The sequence below is a fragment of the Citrus clementina genome, unplaced genomic scaffold, assembly GCF_000493195.1.
Source record: "Citrus clementina cultivar Clemenules unplaced genomic scaffold, Citrus_clementina_v1.0 scaffold_2, whole genome shotgun sequence".
Lineage (NCBI taxonomy): Eukaryota > Viridiplantae > Streptophyta > Magnoliopsida > Sapindales > Rutaceae > Citrus > Citrus x clementina.
The window spans coordinates 35,839,996-35,859,667 of record NW_006262688.1 but is presented as its reverse complement, the minus strand read 5'-3'; the positions used below and the strand labels follow the sequence as shown (position 1 = coordinate 35,859,667).

General features: G+C 33.7%; 4 protein-coding genes across 5 annotated transcripts; 2 read left to right on the top strand and 2 right to left on the bottom strand.

The window, feature by feature from the left end:
* Positions 1–1,616: 1,616 nt before the first annotated feature.
* Positions 1,617–4,565, bottom strand: LOC18050990 (ER membrane protein complex subunit 3). The gene is made up of 8 exons (XM_006449804.2): positions 4,263–4,565; positions 4,043–4,136; positions 3,399–3,518; positions 3,255–3,303; positions 2,949–3,048; positions 2,765–2,826; positions 2,603–2,661; positions 1,617–1,981 (listed from the first exon to the last, which is right to left on the bottom strand). The coding sequence occupies exons 1-8, from the start codon at positions 4,412–4,414 to the stop codon at positions 1,877–1,879; spliced, it is 741 nt and encodes a 246-aa protein (XP_006449867.1). The 5' UTR covers positions 4,415–4,565; the 3' UTR covers positions 1,617–1,876.
* A 4,229-nt stretch (positions 4,566–8,794) lies between these two features.
* LOC18050989 lies at positions 8,795–9,773 on the top strand. The gene is made up of 4 exons (XM_006449802.2): positions 8,795–9,217; positions 9,306–9,417; positions 9,509–9,590; positions 9,689–9,773. The coding sequence occupies exons 1-4, from the start codon at positions 8,816–8,818 to the stop codon at positions 9,771–9,773; spliced, it is 681 nt and encodes a 226-aa protein (XP_006449865.2). The 5' UTR covers positions 8,795–8,815.
* A 512-nt stretch (positions 9,774–10,285) lies between these two features.
* LOC18050988 (alpha/beta-gliadin A-V) lies at positions 10,286–13,653 on the bottom strand. Of its 2 annotated transcripts, XM_024191353.1 has the most exons (7): positions 13,605–13,628; positions 13,012–13,524; positions 12,187–12,298; positions 11,904–12,075; positions 11,641–11,822; positions 11,059–11,203; positions 10,286–10,731 (listed from the first exon to the last, which is right to left on the bottom strand). In XM_024191353.1, exons 2-6 carry the CDS (start codon positions 13,485–13,487, stop codon positions 11,078–11,080), a joined length of 1,068 nt encoding a protein of 355 aa, XP_024047121.1. In that variant the 5' UTR covers positions 13,488–13,524; positions 13,605–13,628; the 3' UTR covers positions 10,286–10,731; positions 11,059–11,077. The 2 variants fall into 2 exon arrangements, with proteins under 2 accessions (XP_024047121.1, XP_006449863.1); XM_006449800.2 differs by having other exon boundaries at positions 13,012–13,653.
* Positions 13,654–15,715: 2,062 nt separating this feature from the next.
* Positions 15,716–18,012, top strand: LOC18050987. Its single transcript, XM_006449799.2, has 3 exons — positions 15,716–15,975; positions 17,202–17,423; positions 17,505–18,012. The coding sequence occupies exons 1-3, from the start codon at positions 15,781–15,783 to the stop codon at positions 17,703–17,705; spliced, it is 618 nt and encodes a 205-aa protein (XP_006449862.1). The 5' UTR covers positions 15,716–15,780; the 3' UTR covers positions 17,706–18,012.
* The last annotated feature ends 1,660 nt before the right edge of the window (positions 18,013–19,672 follow it).

The following is a 19,672-nucleotide window of genomic DNA, read 5'->3' as shown; positions in this document are numbered from 1 at the left end:
GCAGTTATCGCTCTGATCATGTCGTCACTACAAGCCACCGCCTCTCTCCTCCAAAGTATATATTATAATAAATTTTGTGTACCAAATAATAGTAATCCAATATATCATAATGAATTGGCATCTTATGAGAATGTTTAGGACAAACAATGTCACGTTTTGAACTAATTACGTATCCGAGAATGGTGTTGGCCACCCACTATCACAGCAAAGTTAATATTGTAAGTAACAATATTTTGTCGTGATACCCAGATTAACTTCAAATTTTGGACGTATTAAATAATTATGTCTCGATATGCGTGTTTACTATTTTCTTGAATTTTAGTCATTTATTTGAAAACTTGATTAAAATTAATACACAGGACTGTATTGATTAAAGTTTTCATCAAATAATATGTTTCTTCATGAAAAAAAAAAGTGTCTGTGGAGCGTTATTATTAATCAATCTTTATTTATTTTAAAATTGAAAATAGGCAACATTCTTCTCTTGTCCTATTACATTATAATATTATATTGCCATGCTCATCAACAATTTGAAAAGGCTTCAACGTCTTTGCTTCTTTAGCAAACTCATTCCTACACTGACTCTCTCTCTCTGTAAAGTGAAAAAGGTTTATGGGAAAGCAGGGCGGTGCGGCACGAAGGCCCCACCAAAAGTATGTTGATGAATTTGGTTGGTCGAGCTGTCAATCTCCGCAAATGGGCATGTGACGCGTGTATTCCTTGACACCGTGGACAAACAAAAACCTTAGTTCCCTTAATTATTATCTTTATTTTTATTATTTTTTTTTAAATCTTCTTTTAGGCATTGAATATTGATAGTCATGGGTCCGTGCGACATTGCCACCATGGGTGTTACGGTCATCTTTCTCTCTGAAGTTCATTTTCTATACGAGGAGGGCCACGGGCATCATCTGAATGAATCACTTTTACGCTTTGACGAGGTGGACCCATCAATTGTCAATCTCGCGGGACACACACATTCTTAATTACCCGAAGGGAAGATGTTTCCCTCCCCTTGCGTGCTCCTTGACAATCCACCACCAATTACTTGCTCTCTTGTAAATCACTTGTCATGATCACGGTTACATTTTATTTTATTTAACTAACGAGTGTATAGTATCCTCCACCATCTAGATTCTAGAACAAATCAACCATTGGAATAATAGGCTTAATTGCCACCATTCGTGAAGTTTCGATCAATGTCTGCCATGATTAGCAACAACCCAACATCGTGGCTTTGCTTGAATCGCCGAGGAGGGGGCCTCCCTTTTGATTGATTTATTTAATTTATCAGTTGCGGCAACTAGCTTTTGTTTTGCTATTACCTTTCTTTTTCAGCTTGAATTTAAGCATTGGCAATCAATCAAACCCCAAGCTGCTATTAGTAATAGTAATGGAGTGGGGTCTTCAGTATGAAATGTCAATTGAGGCTTGATGAATTTCAAACTTCGCCCACCATTAAAGGTAGATTGAATCTTTAATGCTTTGAATCTTTAAACGGATTTTTACTGGTGTGGCCAGAGTTAAAAAGAAAAGAGTAACTACTTTATATTTTAAGAAAATTCACCATCGAAGCAGCACAGGCTTTCAGATGGTGATAATTAACTGCATACAACTGGGCGAGGAATGATGATATTTAAACCATAAATTACTCCACCAACTCTACAAACGCATGTTGAGTTAGTAAAACCAAAAATTTCTCAAATAATGATGCTTAACTTACAAGATTAAACTGGGAATTAAAACAGTGGTTTATAGAAGATTTAAAGTCATGCTGGCTTCAAAGCCGTTCCCAGAGGTCCACCAAATGGATGAAAATCACCAAGGAACCATTCCCGATGCTATAATTCAACAAATAACAACAGATCACCATTGTTCAACGGACAAGATCTTTCAATACTGTTTCAGCACGCTGCTCAAATTTTGGTAAGGCCCATTCATGCTGAATTATGTCCAGACTGTCTTTCTCAGCACCCAAGCTCTAGGAAAATTTTGAAAAAAAAAATTCAAATTCAGGAGATATTTCAAGAGACAACTTGCAGATGATCCCATGTAATAAGTTTCAAACTGTAAAATAGGTTCTGAAGTTCAGAATTCCTATCCTTATGTCTTCCCTATGTAAGTTCAGAATTCCTATCCTTATATGTAAGACATTCAAGTTTATCCATTTACAAACAAGCAGATCTATGCCTAATCACCTCATGATTGATATCCCTCTGAAAAGAATGCTGCATTCACGGCTTTCCCAAATTAATTTGCCAAAAATAATCCAACTGGCTTTCAGGAGGAACATATACTATAGATATGAGCAAAAGTCTCAGTACTAAATCTACTTCAAGTATACCAAAACCCCAAAGGATGGAAAACTTTCTGAAGTTGCTAAGAAAAGCTATCCATTTTTTTCAAAAAGATGAGCAGGGCTGAGAAATGGCTACATCTAATAGTTGAATAGGTTGAACCTACCGAAGCATATTTAATATGACACTGAAGGGCAAACGTTAAAGAGGAGCAAAAATTAAAAGAGAGAGAGAGAGAGAGAGAGATGGAAGAGAAAGCCTCATTAAGCATTAGAAAATGAACAAGGAGCCACTTATAATTATACCTTGCTTGGGTCAAAGCCAAACCCACTCATTTGCATCATACGCTGAGTATCATCAGTAGCTGCATTTAAAGCGTCATGGATTAAGGTCATTATATCAAAAGTAACTAAAAGCACTGCTGAACTGGACAAATTAATCAAACTCATGGTGCTTCCAATACTAACCATTTTCTTCCCCCAGAATGAGGCTAAATAAACCCCTCAGTCCAAACAAATTGAGGAAGTACCTTAAACAAACATAAAGGAGATGTCAATGATAGGAGACAAAAAGTCAAACAGCTGCCAAAGATTAAAAAGCAGAGCAAAAGGCACGGTAAGGAAGTTCTCATTAATAACATTGGAAAATTACCATGAACGACTACTGACATAGCTTACATCAACAGTGCTCAAGTCAATCCCATTTTGTAACATTGACCTGAACCTCTGAGTCAGTGGGAATGGTATCTTGGCTGTGAAGGTAGTATAAGCATGCATCAGATATATATTACAAACAAAAAAAGCCATTTACAAAATAGTAAGATCAATATAGTCTGGAAAAAAAAATTTGAGAAACATCAGAAAGAAACAAAAATACTAAACAGAAAAGACTAATATTATCAAATAGCCCTTCCCAACAGTTGAAACAAAACAAAGTAAACCAAAGTTAAGAACAAACCTGCAACAAACCCAGAGAAGAAAAAGTTGACCCAAGCAAAAGTAAGGGTCTGTCCAGCAGGGAGAAAACATAAAAGAAATTGTCAGTTATCCTATCCAAGAAACATCACAAAAAGAACAGCAGTAACTCTTCAGTTTGCATTACCTGGGGTATGATCATTGAAAGATTTTTCTTCATCATGTCCATTGCCATGTTAGGATCGGAAAACATTTGCGCTTGCGCATTTTGTGCCTGACCCTTTGGCATATGCAACAATCCATTTTCCTACCACCACACAAGAAAAGCACAACACAAAGATACATATGTAAATACGTACGTGTATGTATGTATGTGTATATATATATATATATATAAATTAAATCATGGGAAAAGTCTGAATCTTCTTTCCAGTAAGACCTAAATATAGAAGCGTAATACTACACATTAGAACTCCATATGCAAACTGATGTAGCACTAGTACATTATTGCCTCTTGTGTCATTGAATTAAATTGGCTTCAAAATTTTGACTTCATTAATTTTCATGCCTCATCAGGCTGTAAGGAAGATTATATGTTAATTGTTCATAGAAAGGCTGTGGGTGCTTTAGATATTGCAACAAAAGTTCACCACCTAGAAGTTAGAAATTCAGAAAAGGTTTGATGAATTTCAAAATTTTACCTAAGAGTACGGGGAATGTGTCCGAAATTTACCCCCTGAAACTACAGTAATTCTAAGAATCGGCATAAAAATTTTAAAAACTTTCCGACGACTAACAGTAAAAGAACATAAGATCGAAGAGAAAGCGAACCTCGTTACAGAAATAAACTCTGCGAGCGCGAAAAGACTTTGGAGCGATAAAATTAGCGCCAGCACGCAAATTCCGCGCCCTAACAATCACTTGTCTGTTCAAACACACAAAAAAATATATATATATATATATATTAATGTTTTCCAAAGAAGACATATATCTATAGATAACAGATTATAAAGCTATTGATTTGATTTGATTTGATTTGATTAATGCTTGCCCTTCTTTAACGATTTTAGGATCGGGCACTTGAGAGGAGCGCATAAGCTTAGAGACGAAGTAACGGAGAATTCCGATGAGGACCATCACAACTGACAGCGGTATCAGCACCCAGTCTCTGATCGCCGTGTCAAGCACCAGATCTTCCGCCATTGATGCTCTGTACCTGTGCCTGTGCCTGTGGGTGCTCGATTTCGATTTTTTTCGTTTTTGTTTATGTGGTTTTTGATTTGGGGTCAAGGGAGTTCGGAAGGAGAGTGTTTTGTCTTTTACTTAACACATAAATATATAAGAAACGCACCGTTTTGTCTGGACGATTATGTATTTGCCTCTATTAAAATCTGTCCTATAGTCGAAGGGAAGGACAGTCAAAGTCAAAGGGGTTGTTCTTGTCGTCATAATTTGGTATCATAATATACATTAAACAAAGAGTGAGACTAATAGCCTTCTTTTCAAACCTCTTTTCTATTAAAATTTATTTTAATTTCTAAAATATCCTTTTCTATTTTTTTAAATTTTTAATTCAAAAAGAAAAATAATTTAGTTTCTTCCAAACAACTATAATTATAAATATTATTTTTATAAATTTTTAAATTATTAAATCATACATATTTACTCCAAAAAAAAAATCAAATATATGCATGAATTAAGTAAAATTAAAGTGAACTCAAATAGCTATTATTTATTTTTTAAATTAAAAATAAATTTAGAAAGTTTTGTAAATTAAAATAATTTACAAAACTTATAATTAGAAAGTTTTGTAAATTAAAGTGGACTCATATAGCTATTATTTAAGTTTAAATTAAAAATAAGTTTTGTAAATTTCTCGAGAAAAATTTGTTTGTGAGGAAACAAAAATTGTAAAAGATTTGGTGTAGTTGTATGGGTGTAAAGAATTAAAAGAAAAAGAAATATAATGGTATAATTAGATTTATTTTGTCCTTTAATGTAATTGCAATAAGAGAGGGGTTTTATAAGGATTATAGAGGGGTGCCAATAGTTCACTTTAATGTAATTAAAGTGGACTCAAATAGCTATTATTTATTTTTTTAAATTAAAAATAAGTTTTGTAAATTTCTCAAAACTACATTATATTTCTTTTTTCAATTCTTTACACCCATATAACTACACCAAAGTCTCTTACAATTTTTGTTTCCTCACAAACAACTTTTTCTTGAGAAATTTACAAAAATTATTTTTAATTTAAAAAATAAATAATAGCTATTTGAGTCCACTTTATATACATTAACGTGAACTATTGGCACCCCTCTATAATCCTTATAAAACCCCTCTCCTATTGCAATTTCATTAAAGGACGAAATAAATCAAATTATATCATTATATTTCTCTTTTCAATTCTTTACACCCATACAACTGCACCAAAGTCTTTTACAATTTTTGTTTCCTCACAAACAACATTTTTCTTAAGAAATTTACAAAACTTATTTTTAATTTAAAAAATAAATAATAGCTATTTGAGTCCACTTTAATTTACAAAATTTTTTAAACTTTCTAATTATAAGTTTTGTAAACTTATTTTAATTTACAAAACTTTCTAAACTTATTTTTAATTTTAAAAAATAATAGTTGTTTCAGTCCACTTTAATTCTACTTAATTCATTCATGTATTTGATTTTTTTGAGTAAAATATGTATGATTTAATAATTCAAAAATGTATAAAAACAATATTTATAATTAGAGTTGTTTGGAAGAAACTGAATTTTTTTTCTTTCTGAATTTTGGAAATTAAATTAGGTTTTGAAAGAAAGGGGTTTGAAAATAAAGTTATAGGGTGTTATAAAAAATTATTTTATTATTAGATAACAACTTTTTTATGTATAAATATAATGTTAAATTGTAAAAAATAATGTTATCAAAATTACTTTTCATAAATAATATATCAAATGCTTACCTTATAAATATTTATAACATATGAAAGCTATTGTAATATAAAATACTATATATATATATATATATATCTATTTAAACTTTAATTACATATAACACTTTCAAGGTCATAATGTAAAAATATTAGATTTAAGATATTTTGAGTTTATAAAGTCAAACAACCTACCGCTTATACTCAAACGTCAAAAATTAAAAAATAAACATATTATTCTTACATATGTATTTAGACCCATTTAGAGTTGAATAAAATTCAAATCTATTTAAATTTCAAATAAAAAAAGAAATGCTATCTTGTTTATTCTTGGACTTTCTTTAAGCTGAACATCCATCAATTGATATGCTTATCAAATGTTATCAATATGGCGTGAAAAGCTGAAGCATTACAACTCAAGTGATAGTAATTATCTTTTAATGTGCGATTAGGTTTATATATTTTTTTAATAATGCACGAAATAAAAAATTACCCAATTAACTACTAATATGTCACCCTTCTAATGTTATTCAACTTTAGTGCATGACATGAAGGTGACGAGGATAAATTGTGGTTTTAATCTAGTTTTATCTAAGGTTTATTTTCTTGATAAATAACGATAAAACAATAATCACATATAAATGATATGTATAGTCTTAGAATTATTAAATGAGCTCCTGCTTATATTAAATATTAAAATGAAGACCCAAATCATTTTCTAGTAATATTACCCAATAAATCATATATGAGCCCACACATGCTCCAAGTAGATCTAGTTTCTAATGAATTTTTTAGATAATTAACTTGGATCTTTTCTCTTACCTTTCACACCCCCTTGGAATGAATCCAGAGAAGTAGCTTAGGTCCATGGCCATTGTACTATTCGTAAAACACTTTTATTGACGAGTGATATGATATAAAGCATACGGCACTGAGATATGTTTTTACATTGTATTAATAGCATGTAACTGTAACATAATACCTTTTTTTTTTTTTTTGCATGCATGGCTATCATATGAATTCAAGGATCCTGTAAATATGATTGTCTGTCCTTAATAATAGGAGGAAAGCATTTTCAACTAGCTCACATTTTTGCATTGCATGATTTTATTTTTGGGCCTAAAGACATGGGCTTTTGCTTGTTCATTTTTGTGTATCCACATTGTGAAATTAATTGGGAAGTATTCAAAGTGCTGTTATTTCATTTGTCAATTGATTTTTTTAATTAAATGTGATTACAAATGATGATGGATATTTATAGGCAATGAAGCAATCAATTGGTCATACGTTAGCAATATATTCTTTGAATCTTATGGTGTTGTGAGCATAACACCTTGTAAATTGAGTAGTGTAATGCACAACACATAAATGTTTTAAGAGATGTGATACACACACAAAAGTCAAATATATGTTTTTTGCAGTTCATTCCCTAAAGTCATTAGTGTGAAACACAGATTACTTACATTAAGAAATGGATAGAGATATCTTATAACATTTTCTCCTAGTTATTCACGGAGGTTCTTATCGCAAAATACTATGCTCCCCTAATTAGTGCTCTTAATGGGTGTTTAGTGCTTCTTGTGATGGTAACATGTATCAAATTTGAAGTTAGTTCAAGTGACATGTCCATACCGTATATTATCTCCTCATATGTTGATGTAGGAAAAGCTTTTGTAAAGTACAAGTAGCCACCGTGAGGTTTTGATAATATCTCAGAATCATATCACGTTTTAATTTTATATCAACTAGTCATTTTTTCGTTAACTCCATTAGCCACCGCTATATAATTTAAAATAAAAAACTATTTGACCTATCGGGCCTCCCGTAGTATTGTTTTACCTTCGTAAAATGAATTTAGGGGCAAACGAGTCTTGTTTTAGATTCATTAACAATAGTTAACAGAAAGGTGATTGGTTGATATAAATCTAAAATCTGAGATACTTTTGAGATATTATCAAAAACTTATGATAACTATTTATATTTTCAATATTCTTGATGTGGTTTTCATATAATTTTCCTAACTTTAATCAAGGGGTGGAGAGACATGTCTCATAACATTTATCCATATATTAAAACTTGATCAATTATTGTTATATTAAGTGAGAAAATCCATAAGATGTGGCATTATTCGGTTTGAAAGATTCGTTGCCAGATTTCTATCTAATATGGTAGTGGGAGTTGCTCCACTGCGGAACACTGATGATGACTGTCAGACCACATTAATAAGTATAAATTTAATACTTATTTTTATAATCGAACGGTTATCAACAATACTCCACCATAGAGGAGTTACAACATAGCCGGACCATCTAATACGGAGCCCGTAATAGATAATTCTCGTAAATGAAACAAGCTACCCATCTTAATATAATATTATATACCATCGTCTGTCTCATGTATGCAATGCAATTATGCAAGATAGGTTTTGTAACTTTTCAAGAAAGATCCTTAACCTGCAGTTTAATTCACGGCCTTTTATCGTATCATATGCACGTAACTGCGCTTCATTAATTATAATAATAATAATAATAATAATATTCTTTTCTTGCATGGCAGTTGCCTCCAAGCTTCTTTTCATTGATTTATTTTAGTAAATAAAACATATGTTTGAGTTCTGATTGATGAGTTTGAACTGCTCATTTTTCATTCTTAATTTATATATTTCAATCTAGCAAATGAGTTTAATCTGTTCCCCTTCCACCATAAATTACCTTTTTCTCGGCTCTCAATCAAAGACGAATTTGAAGAACAAAATAACTGTTAAAAAGAAAATTCCAAACGCTACTTATGTTTTAAACAATTCTTCTGCGCCATATTTACTTAACCCTCTGATTCAATTTCCAACAAGCTCTCCCTCACCCTCAAGGCACAGAGGCTCGTCTTTCGTGCCATTTGATGCCAAGAACTCATCATCAGAATCAGGAGAGGATGATCACCGAGCAGCTTTAGAAACAGTTCTGAAGCTTTACTCTGCAATCAAAAGCCAAAGTTTACGCGAGTTATCGGATATAATTGGTGACGAATGCCGATGTGTCTGCAATTTCTTCTCATTCTTCCAACCCCTCGAAGGGAAAAAGGTACTGTATGCTTAATTAACAAGATTCCGGGGAAAATTAATTAATTGAGACCGCTAAAAATGTACGTGATGACAAACGTAATTTGCAGCAAGTGCTGGATTTTTTCACTTATCTTATCAGAAGCTTGGGAAATAATATCGAGTTTGTAGTGAAACCAACTCTACATGATGGAATGAACGTCGGCGTTTCATGGAGACTAGGTTTGCTTTTAGTACCCATATTATTCGGAAACTATAAGGTAATAATTAATCACTAATATTTCTCTCTGTAAATGTATTTATTTATCTGCAGAATGGAACAAGAAACATGTGCCATTGGGAAAGGGCTTCAGTTTCCACATTTGCCAAGTCTACCACGGAAAGGTGTTCATAAAGTGAGCACGCATACCTCTTAATCGTTAATAATTACCTGTATCTCTTTTCAGAAGGCATTTACTAAAAATATGCTTTATAATTAATTGTTGATATTCAGGAATGTGGAGATGTTCATGGAACCACTCCTCCATATCGGACCCTTTAGACTGGTCAGCTATTTGAAGCTTTTGCACAAGTTTTAGTTTGTGTAATGTCATGTGTATGTATGTTTTGAAATTGACAGTACCTTTTCCTCTCTTTGCTCGTCATTTGGCCAGAAGATTATGGGATACGCGATGGCCATTATGGACAAGCTGAGCTCAAAGAGTATTACAAAAAAGACTCTATATACATCATTGTTCGTTTTATTTTTCATGACTCTGGTTTTATTGTTTTCAAAGCCTGGATTCTATTAAGAATTTGACTTAATTTATCATTGATTATTCATACAACTAGGTAGGCTGCTATCCGGGTCCCTCCTTACAAAATGTACTCTCTCGACCAGCTCACAATTAATTAAAAAAAAAAAAAAAAGCAACTCGTGGAAATGAAACTGTTAAAGCAGACAAATAATAGAAGTCATTTACATCATTACTTGCAACTGAAGAAACTTTCAAGTTTGATCGAGATTAGGAAAAAGACCGCGCAACCTACTCACCAAACATCTTCAGCTGTTTTAATCAAAATCAATCCCTCCTCACAAGACAAGTCGATATTTACCAAATGGAATGATATTTTAGCCTCTGACAGTTCTAAGGCACTGATCAATGATATTTACCAAATGAACCTGTCTCACTCAGTGAACAAAGTACCGGGATTTATAATCAAGAGTCTCAACCAAGCGTCAGTACGCTTGAAATTGCTCCTAAACATAGCAGGGATTTATCATTCCATTTTCATTCAGTCTACCTTCAGCAGTTAGCTTGGAAAAGAGAAAACAACAGTAAAATTAGCATCGAAAACTAAACCTAGGGCAATGACATAACTACAACATATCCTTGCCACTGGCCCATGGTGTACATTCTTGTTCTAATCCACAAATAGACAAGTAGTTACAGCATCGGTTATCTAGCCGTGTCAATGCACATAAAACAAAAAAGAACAAGGTCTTCACTATTGGTTCTACCATCAGAAGTGATCACATCACAAGGTCCCCTGTACCTGCAAAAATAGAATGGAGTTATCATATCATTTTTCAAGTAAACATCAGACCACAAGTGAATTAAATAGACAAACAGACAAGAAGGGAGGCTCGAATGCATACTGATGGAAGAACAGTTTGTAGTTCAATTCACATCAGAAAATGTGTTCAATATGACCTCAGAAATGGATAATCAAACAACATTAAGGAATGCAATTTCAGCTAAGACCCAGGTTTGACCTTTTTTTGTATCTCACAAGCCCACAGATGCTTGATTTAACAGATACATATGCATTAAATGGGTATGTAAGCATGTAAAAGTAAATATTTAAGAAGTTTATACTAACCAGTCAACACTCACAGACATCACGACTGCCTTAAAAAGTGATTGCGTGCAAGCATCTCCTGTATCCCCAATGCAGAGATGCTTTCGCATCCGAGAAGCTCGCGAAGCTTTGCATCACATAATATTACCATGGAGTTTAGAGGATCCTGCTAGCACAATCAACACCACACAAAGTTAATGCCAAAGACCTTTTCTCACTTGATCTGGAATTGTTTCAAATGGCTAATCTACTAAAATACTGACAATTGAAGACTGCAAAATTGGAGAAGAGGAAAAAGAAGAAACAAACAAAACAAACTACCATGATATACATTAAACAGCGTTATACAACCTACAATCATGACTAATAATCCAGCATTAAACATTAAGTTTGCGTAAAAGAGCCAGCTAGCTCCAAGTTTCAAGGGACAAGTGGAAAAATGAGATTTGTTGAAGGAAACAAAACAGACAAACAAATTAGAGAAAGAAATGAACACACAGATACACACCAGAGTTTAGACAAATGAATTTCAGCTGCCTAAATTATATAAATAAATAAATTCAAATAAAAAAATTAAAATAAGCTAGTGCACCAGCAACCCACCTCCAAATGGTTAACTTTTATGTACTCCCAGACACGTTTTGTTGCTTCTGCTTGAAGCATCTCCCTTCCTCCAGTGCCCAAAAACTTGGCCAGTGCTTCAGATATGATTACAGGAGATGGACCAGATTCCATACCTTCGGTTGTGGACTCAGCATCTGGCTTGAATCGTTTAGAAGATTCCTCTGTGGATATTTACAATGAGGAAATGACTTAATACAAATAGTTATAAAAGAAAATTAGTCACTTTATACTACATTACATACTTGTAGGTTCAAGTGGAATAATATGTTTAGCTAGTAGCTTGTTCATCTTGAACATGTCGGTGCAGTCTGTCTCAAAAACCACACGCAGGGCATCATCACAAATTATCTTTCTCTTGTTACTTGGATCTTGGAGGTTGTTCTTCCTTATGTATGCCCATAACTGCTTCACAATCTGAATCAAACAACAAAGAGGCTTCAGAAATCTAGAGATATAAATGTATTTCAGAACATCGACAACATAACTGAATGTTGTAATCATACTAATTGATCTAGGAATGACAACCTCAGTCCTTGGCATAGCTGGTTGACCAACGACAGCCTGAAGTTCAGGTGAAACACCACAAACTTTGTTCAAACCCCCAGGGCCACCTCTTCTTTTGGCTCCAACAGGAGGACTGCAATAAATAACACACATAAATGCATCAGACCGTTTGTCAAGCTCATACATTCTAACTGCAATATGACAAAGCATTTGCAGAGCAGTAGATACAACGGTCAAGCAGAGTGAAGAAGCATAGAATCTACTGCACCACTAAGTACAGATATAAACAAAGAATACATAAAAAGTACACAAAATATGAACAAAAACAAGAGCTTCAGCATAGCATACAGTATATGATGGGTACAACTTTTCCTCATCAAGGGATTCAAAACAACAGTGAAAGTGAAAGAGACAATCACGTGAAAATTTCTAACAACGACGTTCAAAGAAATGAAACCCCCAAAATTTCTTCTTTCCCAGACCCCAGTCTTAATTAAGTTAAAATACCTTAATCACTGCAACCCAAAAAAAAAAAATAATAATAACAATAATAAATAATTGTACACTCTGATGACGTGACACATTCAGTATTAAGACTACCATAACTTTCCCAAAAATTCCTGCTTAGCGAATGGTTTTTCTTTCCTATCAGAAGAAAAAAAAATTGATTTTTCTTCACTTGAAATTTCTATAGAACCCTAATTTCTCAAAACAAATAAATATATTGAAATAACGGTAACTATAAATTACTACTAAACACAAAATTGACACAACGAAAATCCTTAAACACGAAAATCTCAGTAACCAAAAATTTTCAAAAATGACAAAAAAAGAAAAAACTCATACTTTTCTTTAGCTACTTCAGCCGAAATTTGAGGGAAGGCCTCAGCTTTAATGACGTTCGAATGCGGCTGAGGAGGAGGAGCCGCAGCCTGCGACGGTTGGGGCTGGCTGAAGTTCAGTTCTTGAGGAAACTGAGGGAGGTGGGGGTGAGGGTGGTGGAGGGCAAAATGGGGAGAAAATTGTTGTGGCGGTAAAGAAAATTGCGGATGATGTTGGAGGGTAAAATGGTCTTTTGGAGGAAGTTGTTGCGGTTGCGGCTGCGGTTGCGGTTGGGTGTTTGTTACAACTTGTTGAGGCGTAGGGTGCGAGCGGAGGAGAAGGCTGATCTGGTCTCTGATGAAACCGGCCTTGTGAGACAAATCTAGCCCAAGCTTTGCCTCCAGCTGCTTTACGACACCGTTTAACGAAGTGCTAGTGTTCCGGTCGGATTGTCGGAGCAGGGTCTCGACACCTTTAGCTATCTCCTGGTCCGATACCATTGTCAGTGAATAGTGCTTTTGCTTTTGCTCACTCCTACTAACATATGAAAAAAAAAATTAAAAAGAAAATTAACTGAAAAAACTAACACACAATTACAAACCAACAAATACACTAACGTTTCTCTTCTCTCTCACTTTCTCTCTCACCCCTCTGCTACTCTCTGTCTTTCTTTTTCTCCCTTTCTCTCTCTTTATGTTTCTTTAAATGTCCTAAATATCCCTCACTTTTGTGTATTTTAAATTTTGATCTCAAGGACAATTTTACCCCTATGGGTATAATCGGGTGTAGGATAATATCATTCAAGTCCCTCAATTTTCTGCAAGATTACCAAAAAAGGGTAGAGATCTCAATCATAAGATTCTATTGCAATAAATTAATAATTTCACATTAATATCTATATTTTATGCTCTAATGGATTAATTCAGGATATTGTTATTATAGCTAAGTAAACAAAATATTTTTTAAATTTTTTTTATTGTGGTTCAACTTATATTTTTAATTTATGATAAACATATTTACATACTCAGAATATCTCTAAAGGTTTTATTTACTTTTATGCTTCAAATATCTATTTACTTGCTTATATGATAAATAAAATAATGATAAAACAAAATTACTTAAAAAAATTATTCAAATGTTTGAAGAGTTTCTTAGTGATGCTTTAAGACATAAAGAGTGTATTTACGCTATAAATAATTTAAAAAAAAGAAATATAAAATAAGACTCAAATTTCTCACATAAAGTATGAAAATATGTATATTTAACTACTAATTTTGATGGTTCTATGTGTATTTTATTAAATCATAGATTTATTAACCAACTCTTGATAGGAATCTAATTGGAGGGACCTATACAAAAAAATTACATTGTGTTTCCTTAGTTCTAGTTTATTATTAAATCATAGATTTTATTAATTAATTTTTGAAAGGAATTGATAATAATAAAAAAGAAAACTCCTGAAAAGGAATCTGATTGGAGGGACCTATATGAAAAAATTACATTATGTTTCCTCAGTTATAGTTTATTTAGAGTTTGGGGACTTTAAAATTATTATACCAATTGCATTCGATTGAACCCGGTTTCCTTTCCAGTTAGCTTTAGTGGGATGACAATGGTATCCTTACAATAGGTGAGCCGATTTTGAGATTGGTGAGAGATGAGTAGGGTAAAAGTGTAAATTAATGGGGTTAAAGGAACAGATAAGGGATGGGAAGGATAAAGTTTACCATCCAGAAAGAGATAAAGAAATAAACTGAAATGAAACCGTCTTGTCTTTAGTTAGCAACTTGAAGTAAAGTTGTTGAGAGTAAATTTCGATGCTAGGCTGTCGCTGGATCTTCGTTTTGTGTAATTTTGCATGTTTTTTTTTTTTGAAAGAAGTGTAATTTTGCATGTTAGGAGAAGGAAAAAGAGACAAAAAAAAAAAAAGAGTAGATAACAAAGGAAAAACCGGGGTATAATAGTCAACAAAAAAGGGTAACCTTGATTTTGACTTTGAACCGTTGGATGAGAACTAGTGGGGTGGGTCAACAACTGTAGAACGTTGTTGGCGACTGGCCATCTGAGGGGCCCATTATTCAACGGCCGATAACCTTTTGTTCGTCCATGCAGTATTTGTTTGGACTTACCCAATATCCATCAACCCATCGGCCCGATTCTATTTGTGTTGGGCTGCATTGCACCGACCCAGATCCATGAAACCAAAGACCATCAGCCGCAGGGGTCTATTGTTATTTATATTTAATACAAATATTAAAACAAAACACTTGCTCATTAATAATTTTGTACCATTATTTTACAGCCCTTTGTTAGGCTTTGGACCTTTGATTTGTATGTAAATGTTGATATCATTCCCAATTTCTATTGTTATTATGAACTATATTGGTTTGTTATATAAAAACGGAGTAGTCTCTTCGGAGATATCCGATATAAAATTAGAGTAAAAAAATTTCGTAATTTTTTTTAATATACATTAGAGTGTGATCTTAATTCTTAAAAGAAGAATAAAATTGTTAAAGTGGCAAATGCTTATGATTCTTACTTTCTAATTGTGGAGGCTTTTTTTTTTTTATTATGAATGTATTTTTTTTTTTTTGGGGACTGTATTGAATAATATAACAGAGATTTAGGTCTTGAGTAATGCAATAGGCCCAAAAAATGATAATAATAAATTAATAAGTTGGTAATGTTGGCAATCTCATTACGCACATGAATTAATTGATACTCTGGTATTATTATTTTAGAAACAGTTGTTAAGATAAGGAGAGGGTACAAGGCAACGAGGGAAAAACCATGTCCCAGTCTCTTCATCGTCAGGTTGTCAACACAAACCCTCTCAATTCCTCGTACTCGACTCGACCTCAATCTCATCGTTTACACTTCTCGAACGCCCTAACGGGGAGCCAAACTCAAAGCTGGACTTCTCTGCTGCTAAAGCTCAAGTGCAATGCCAAGTTTTCTTGTCTTTTCTCTGACAATCGCAGAGAGGTACCCATATTTCTCTTCTTTTTTTTTTTTTTTTGGGGGGGGGGGGGGGGACGGGGTTAATAAAAATTATTGGTATCAGTGATTTTCTGCTGCAATTAGTTGCTTCACTGAAAATGTTGTTGCGATTGATTAAAAACACAAGTTCTCCTTCCAGCTGAGCTGAGCTGAGCTGATTGTTGCTAGGAAATTTTATATTGGGTTAATGTAAAAAGATGATTTTGGGATGATTATGTTCTGGATTGGGGTTTTGGATAATGAGATTTCAGTTATTCTTCTGGTTAAGAGCGGCGAACCATTATGCCCTGCTGAGTTTTGGGAATATTTTATTTGGTCAAATTGGCAAAAGACTAAAATTAGGCAGGCATCTTAGTAAATTTTGGACCTCCTTTGGGCCTTGAATATTAGTTGCGTTAGTGCAGTGCTTAATGGTAGTATTTGAATAGTTTAGGACAGTATTTTTGTTCTATAACTAGACAATCAAATCAGGCAATGCCTAGAATTGTACTTATGGTCGACAAATAGTATGTAGCCTGAGCGGCCGAGCCCTGAGCAGTTTCTGTATTTTGGACTCATAAATTCAATTGTAAAAACTTTAAAATTTTAAAAATCTGGAGAGGGAGAACCAAGTTTTTTTTTTTGGGAACCATTGCTTGGTAGGAGACATTCAAATCAAGTGTAGGTTCCTAGAAATTATTTGATCATTCTGAAATTTTTATGGAGGATTATATGCTTTGCCATCTTGTGCTGTCAGTTTTTAGACTGGACATCAGACTGCTATGCCTTATAATAAGTTTGATATGAGAGATCCACATTTACTGTCCCATGGCTCCAAGCTTTAAACCTTATATCAGAGTACTATTCAAATAACATGTTTGATAGGAGGCATTGCAAATGTAGGCTATACAGATGGGTGGCTTTATAGGTTCTTTTTGAGTTATTTTAATTTATCCATTTTCAATGAGTAATATTTGAAGGATGTTTTGGCTATTAAACCAAAAGAGAAGACACTTTTTTGTATTTTACTTACCTGTTCAGTATGCTTGAAGCCCATAAATCTCTTAGGGGCATGATGGAATTTAACTCCAATTGAATCCATTTGGGCATACAACTTCTCGAAGTCTGATTCCCATGAATTTCAGAATTTGAAAATATAAATTTCTTTTTCATATAGTTTAAAGGTGTATTTTCTCCACAGTAGATGTACCGTATCCATATTATTGTTGCAGGAACAAGCAAGGAAGGCATTAGAGAGTGCTCTTGGCGGAAAGAAAAATGAATTTGAAAAGTGGGACAAAGAGATTAAGAGAAGAGAGGAGGCTGGTGGTGGCGGTGATGCTGGGGGTGGAGGCTGGTTTGGATGGGGAGGACGGTTTGGTTGGTCCAACGGTGACCATTTTTGGCAAGAAACACAGCAAACAAGTCTTGCCGTTCTAGGTATTATTATCATGGTAAGCAGTTTTCTTAAAAGTGTGTTGTGTATGATTAGAGTCTGTCATCACTCTCTTACAAGTTTATTTTTTGCATTACAGTATCTTATCGTTGCAAAAGGTGAAGTGATGCTAGCTGTTTTTTTCAACCCACTGTTGTATGCTCTGCGAGGGATGAGAAATGCGTTCACTCTCATAACATCAAGGTTCCTGCAAAAGGCATCTCCAAGCGGTCCAAAGAACGAAGTCTACAGCCTTCTTTCAGCTAAAGAGAGAGTTTTGAGAAAATGGGGAAGTGATTGATTTTTCGGTTTCAGGTCTTGATCCATTTGGTTCTAGGCAAAACACTTGATACTAAGTTTTGTGAACTTAATGAGCAGGGGTAGAAAAAGAAAGGCCAAGGAGTAGAATCTGTTTCTGATTGCTGTTGTTGGCATTGCTTTTGTATGATAATTGGGCTCATATTATTTTTGAGATCCTAACCCTTGACTAGTTCACTCACGTGAATTTGGAGTTTAGAATTTTCTTACTTCTAATCAAGTCGATGTCCATGGATAGAACATGAATATGAAGTGTTTTTCTCCCTTTACATATACTAAGCTTGAACTTATCTTACTCTTGCATTGTTTCAAAATTGAGGGGGGATAACATGGTACTAATGGCTGATGATGTACTTTTGAGACTTTCCTCATTATTTCTTCTATGGCATATCCTCTAAATAGAAGTGTTTCATGCACAAGTTGAAGAAAACTTCGGTGAAGATAACAAAGGTGATAGACTGTTTTTTTGCTAAGAAGTTCTATTCTTTTAACTGCCTTCCACAAGCAGTTGCACTTTTACCTTACACTGTAAGCTTGGCTAGAAATCTACTGCTTGCTAACACATATATTCGTATGTGAATTTTCATAGTACTGCTTGTTTGAAGAAATCTGCTTGTACTATTACCAGCCTTTTTATCAAATTATACAGAAGTTGGTAAATGACATAAAGACTCCATTAATTTATACGCCTTTGTTGGCCGTGCAGCCCATAATGTTTGCCAGAGTTGATTTTGCAGTTCTAGTCACCAGTGAGCCTCTATAGATAGCTGCATGTTGTTTGAACATAGAATGGAGGGCCATGCTAGTTATGTGCATATTTCACCATCATCATAGCTGTCTTTCTAATGTTTAATGTCTAGACTTAGCCCCCTACCAGCCTGTTGATGTTTACTCCTCTGCTTAATTTGTAACGGGAACTCATGCAACAGGCTGGAACCCTTTGGTGACTTATTTGTTTTTCCCTTCAATTTTGAGGAGATTAAAAATTTTCAGTGGTTAAGTAACCATAATTTGCTCTCCCTGTCTGGATATTGGACAATAATTATCTCTGGCGTTTGAAGGACCTGTTAATTGGGATTGGATTGGGGTTGTTGCAACGAGTTAAGAAACAATGATCTGAGATGGCAACCATTATTAGGATTCATTATCTGGGGGGTAGAGATAAATAAATTTGACACAACTAAACTCCTTGATCAAGAAAGTTAAAAAGAGAAGAAAATGCAGACATTTCTCATTTAGTTGCACCTAATAGTGTTGGTTCAAAGTCATCTCACGCCTAAAATGGGGTATTGTAAGCTACTGCTGAGTGAATTAACAGCTTCTCTTATGTTTGGCTTGACATTTTCCTTTTCTTCATTTCCAAGCTGTTAATTTCAAAGTTCTTCGTAAAAATAATGGAGCTAAAGAAAAGAAAACAAAATTGGAGAGAGATTCTATGGTTTGCGGAACCATTATTAATTTGTTAACGCATAAAAAAGTCTGGGAAACCATTTTTAATTTAATTTGTGTCATGAATCATGAATCATAATTAATTAAACTTAAATCATTCTAGCGGGTCCTTTTCATTTACCTCCCTCAATGGCTCCATCCCGTCAATTATGACAACCTCATGAGCTCTCCTCTCTATGCTGCATTGTCGTTCAACTACAATCATAATCACACAAAATATTTTATATAATTAAGCATCCCACGATAAAAAAAAAAAAATGATTGCGTTACTGCATATCAGAGTTTTCCAAACAGAGACTGTTCGGGTGATTTTAGAAAGGATTAATTTTAGATTACTCCTCCTCCGTAAATTGATTATCTTTAAATTACTTTCTTTATTTTTTGAAAATATTAATTTACATTTTTTTTTTGTTAAGAAGACATTTTCCATCCATTTTTTTAACTTTCTTTTAAAAATAAATGAAGATAATTTAAAATAAAAGATAATTAATTCACGATAGT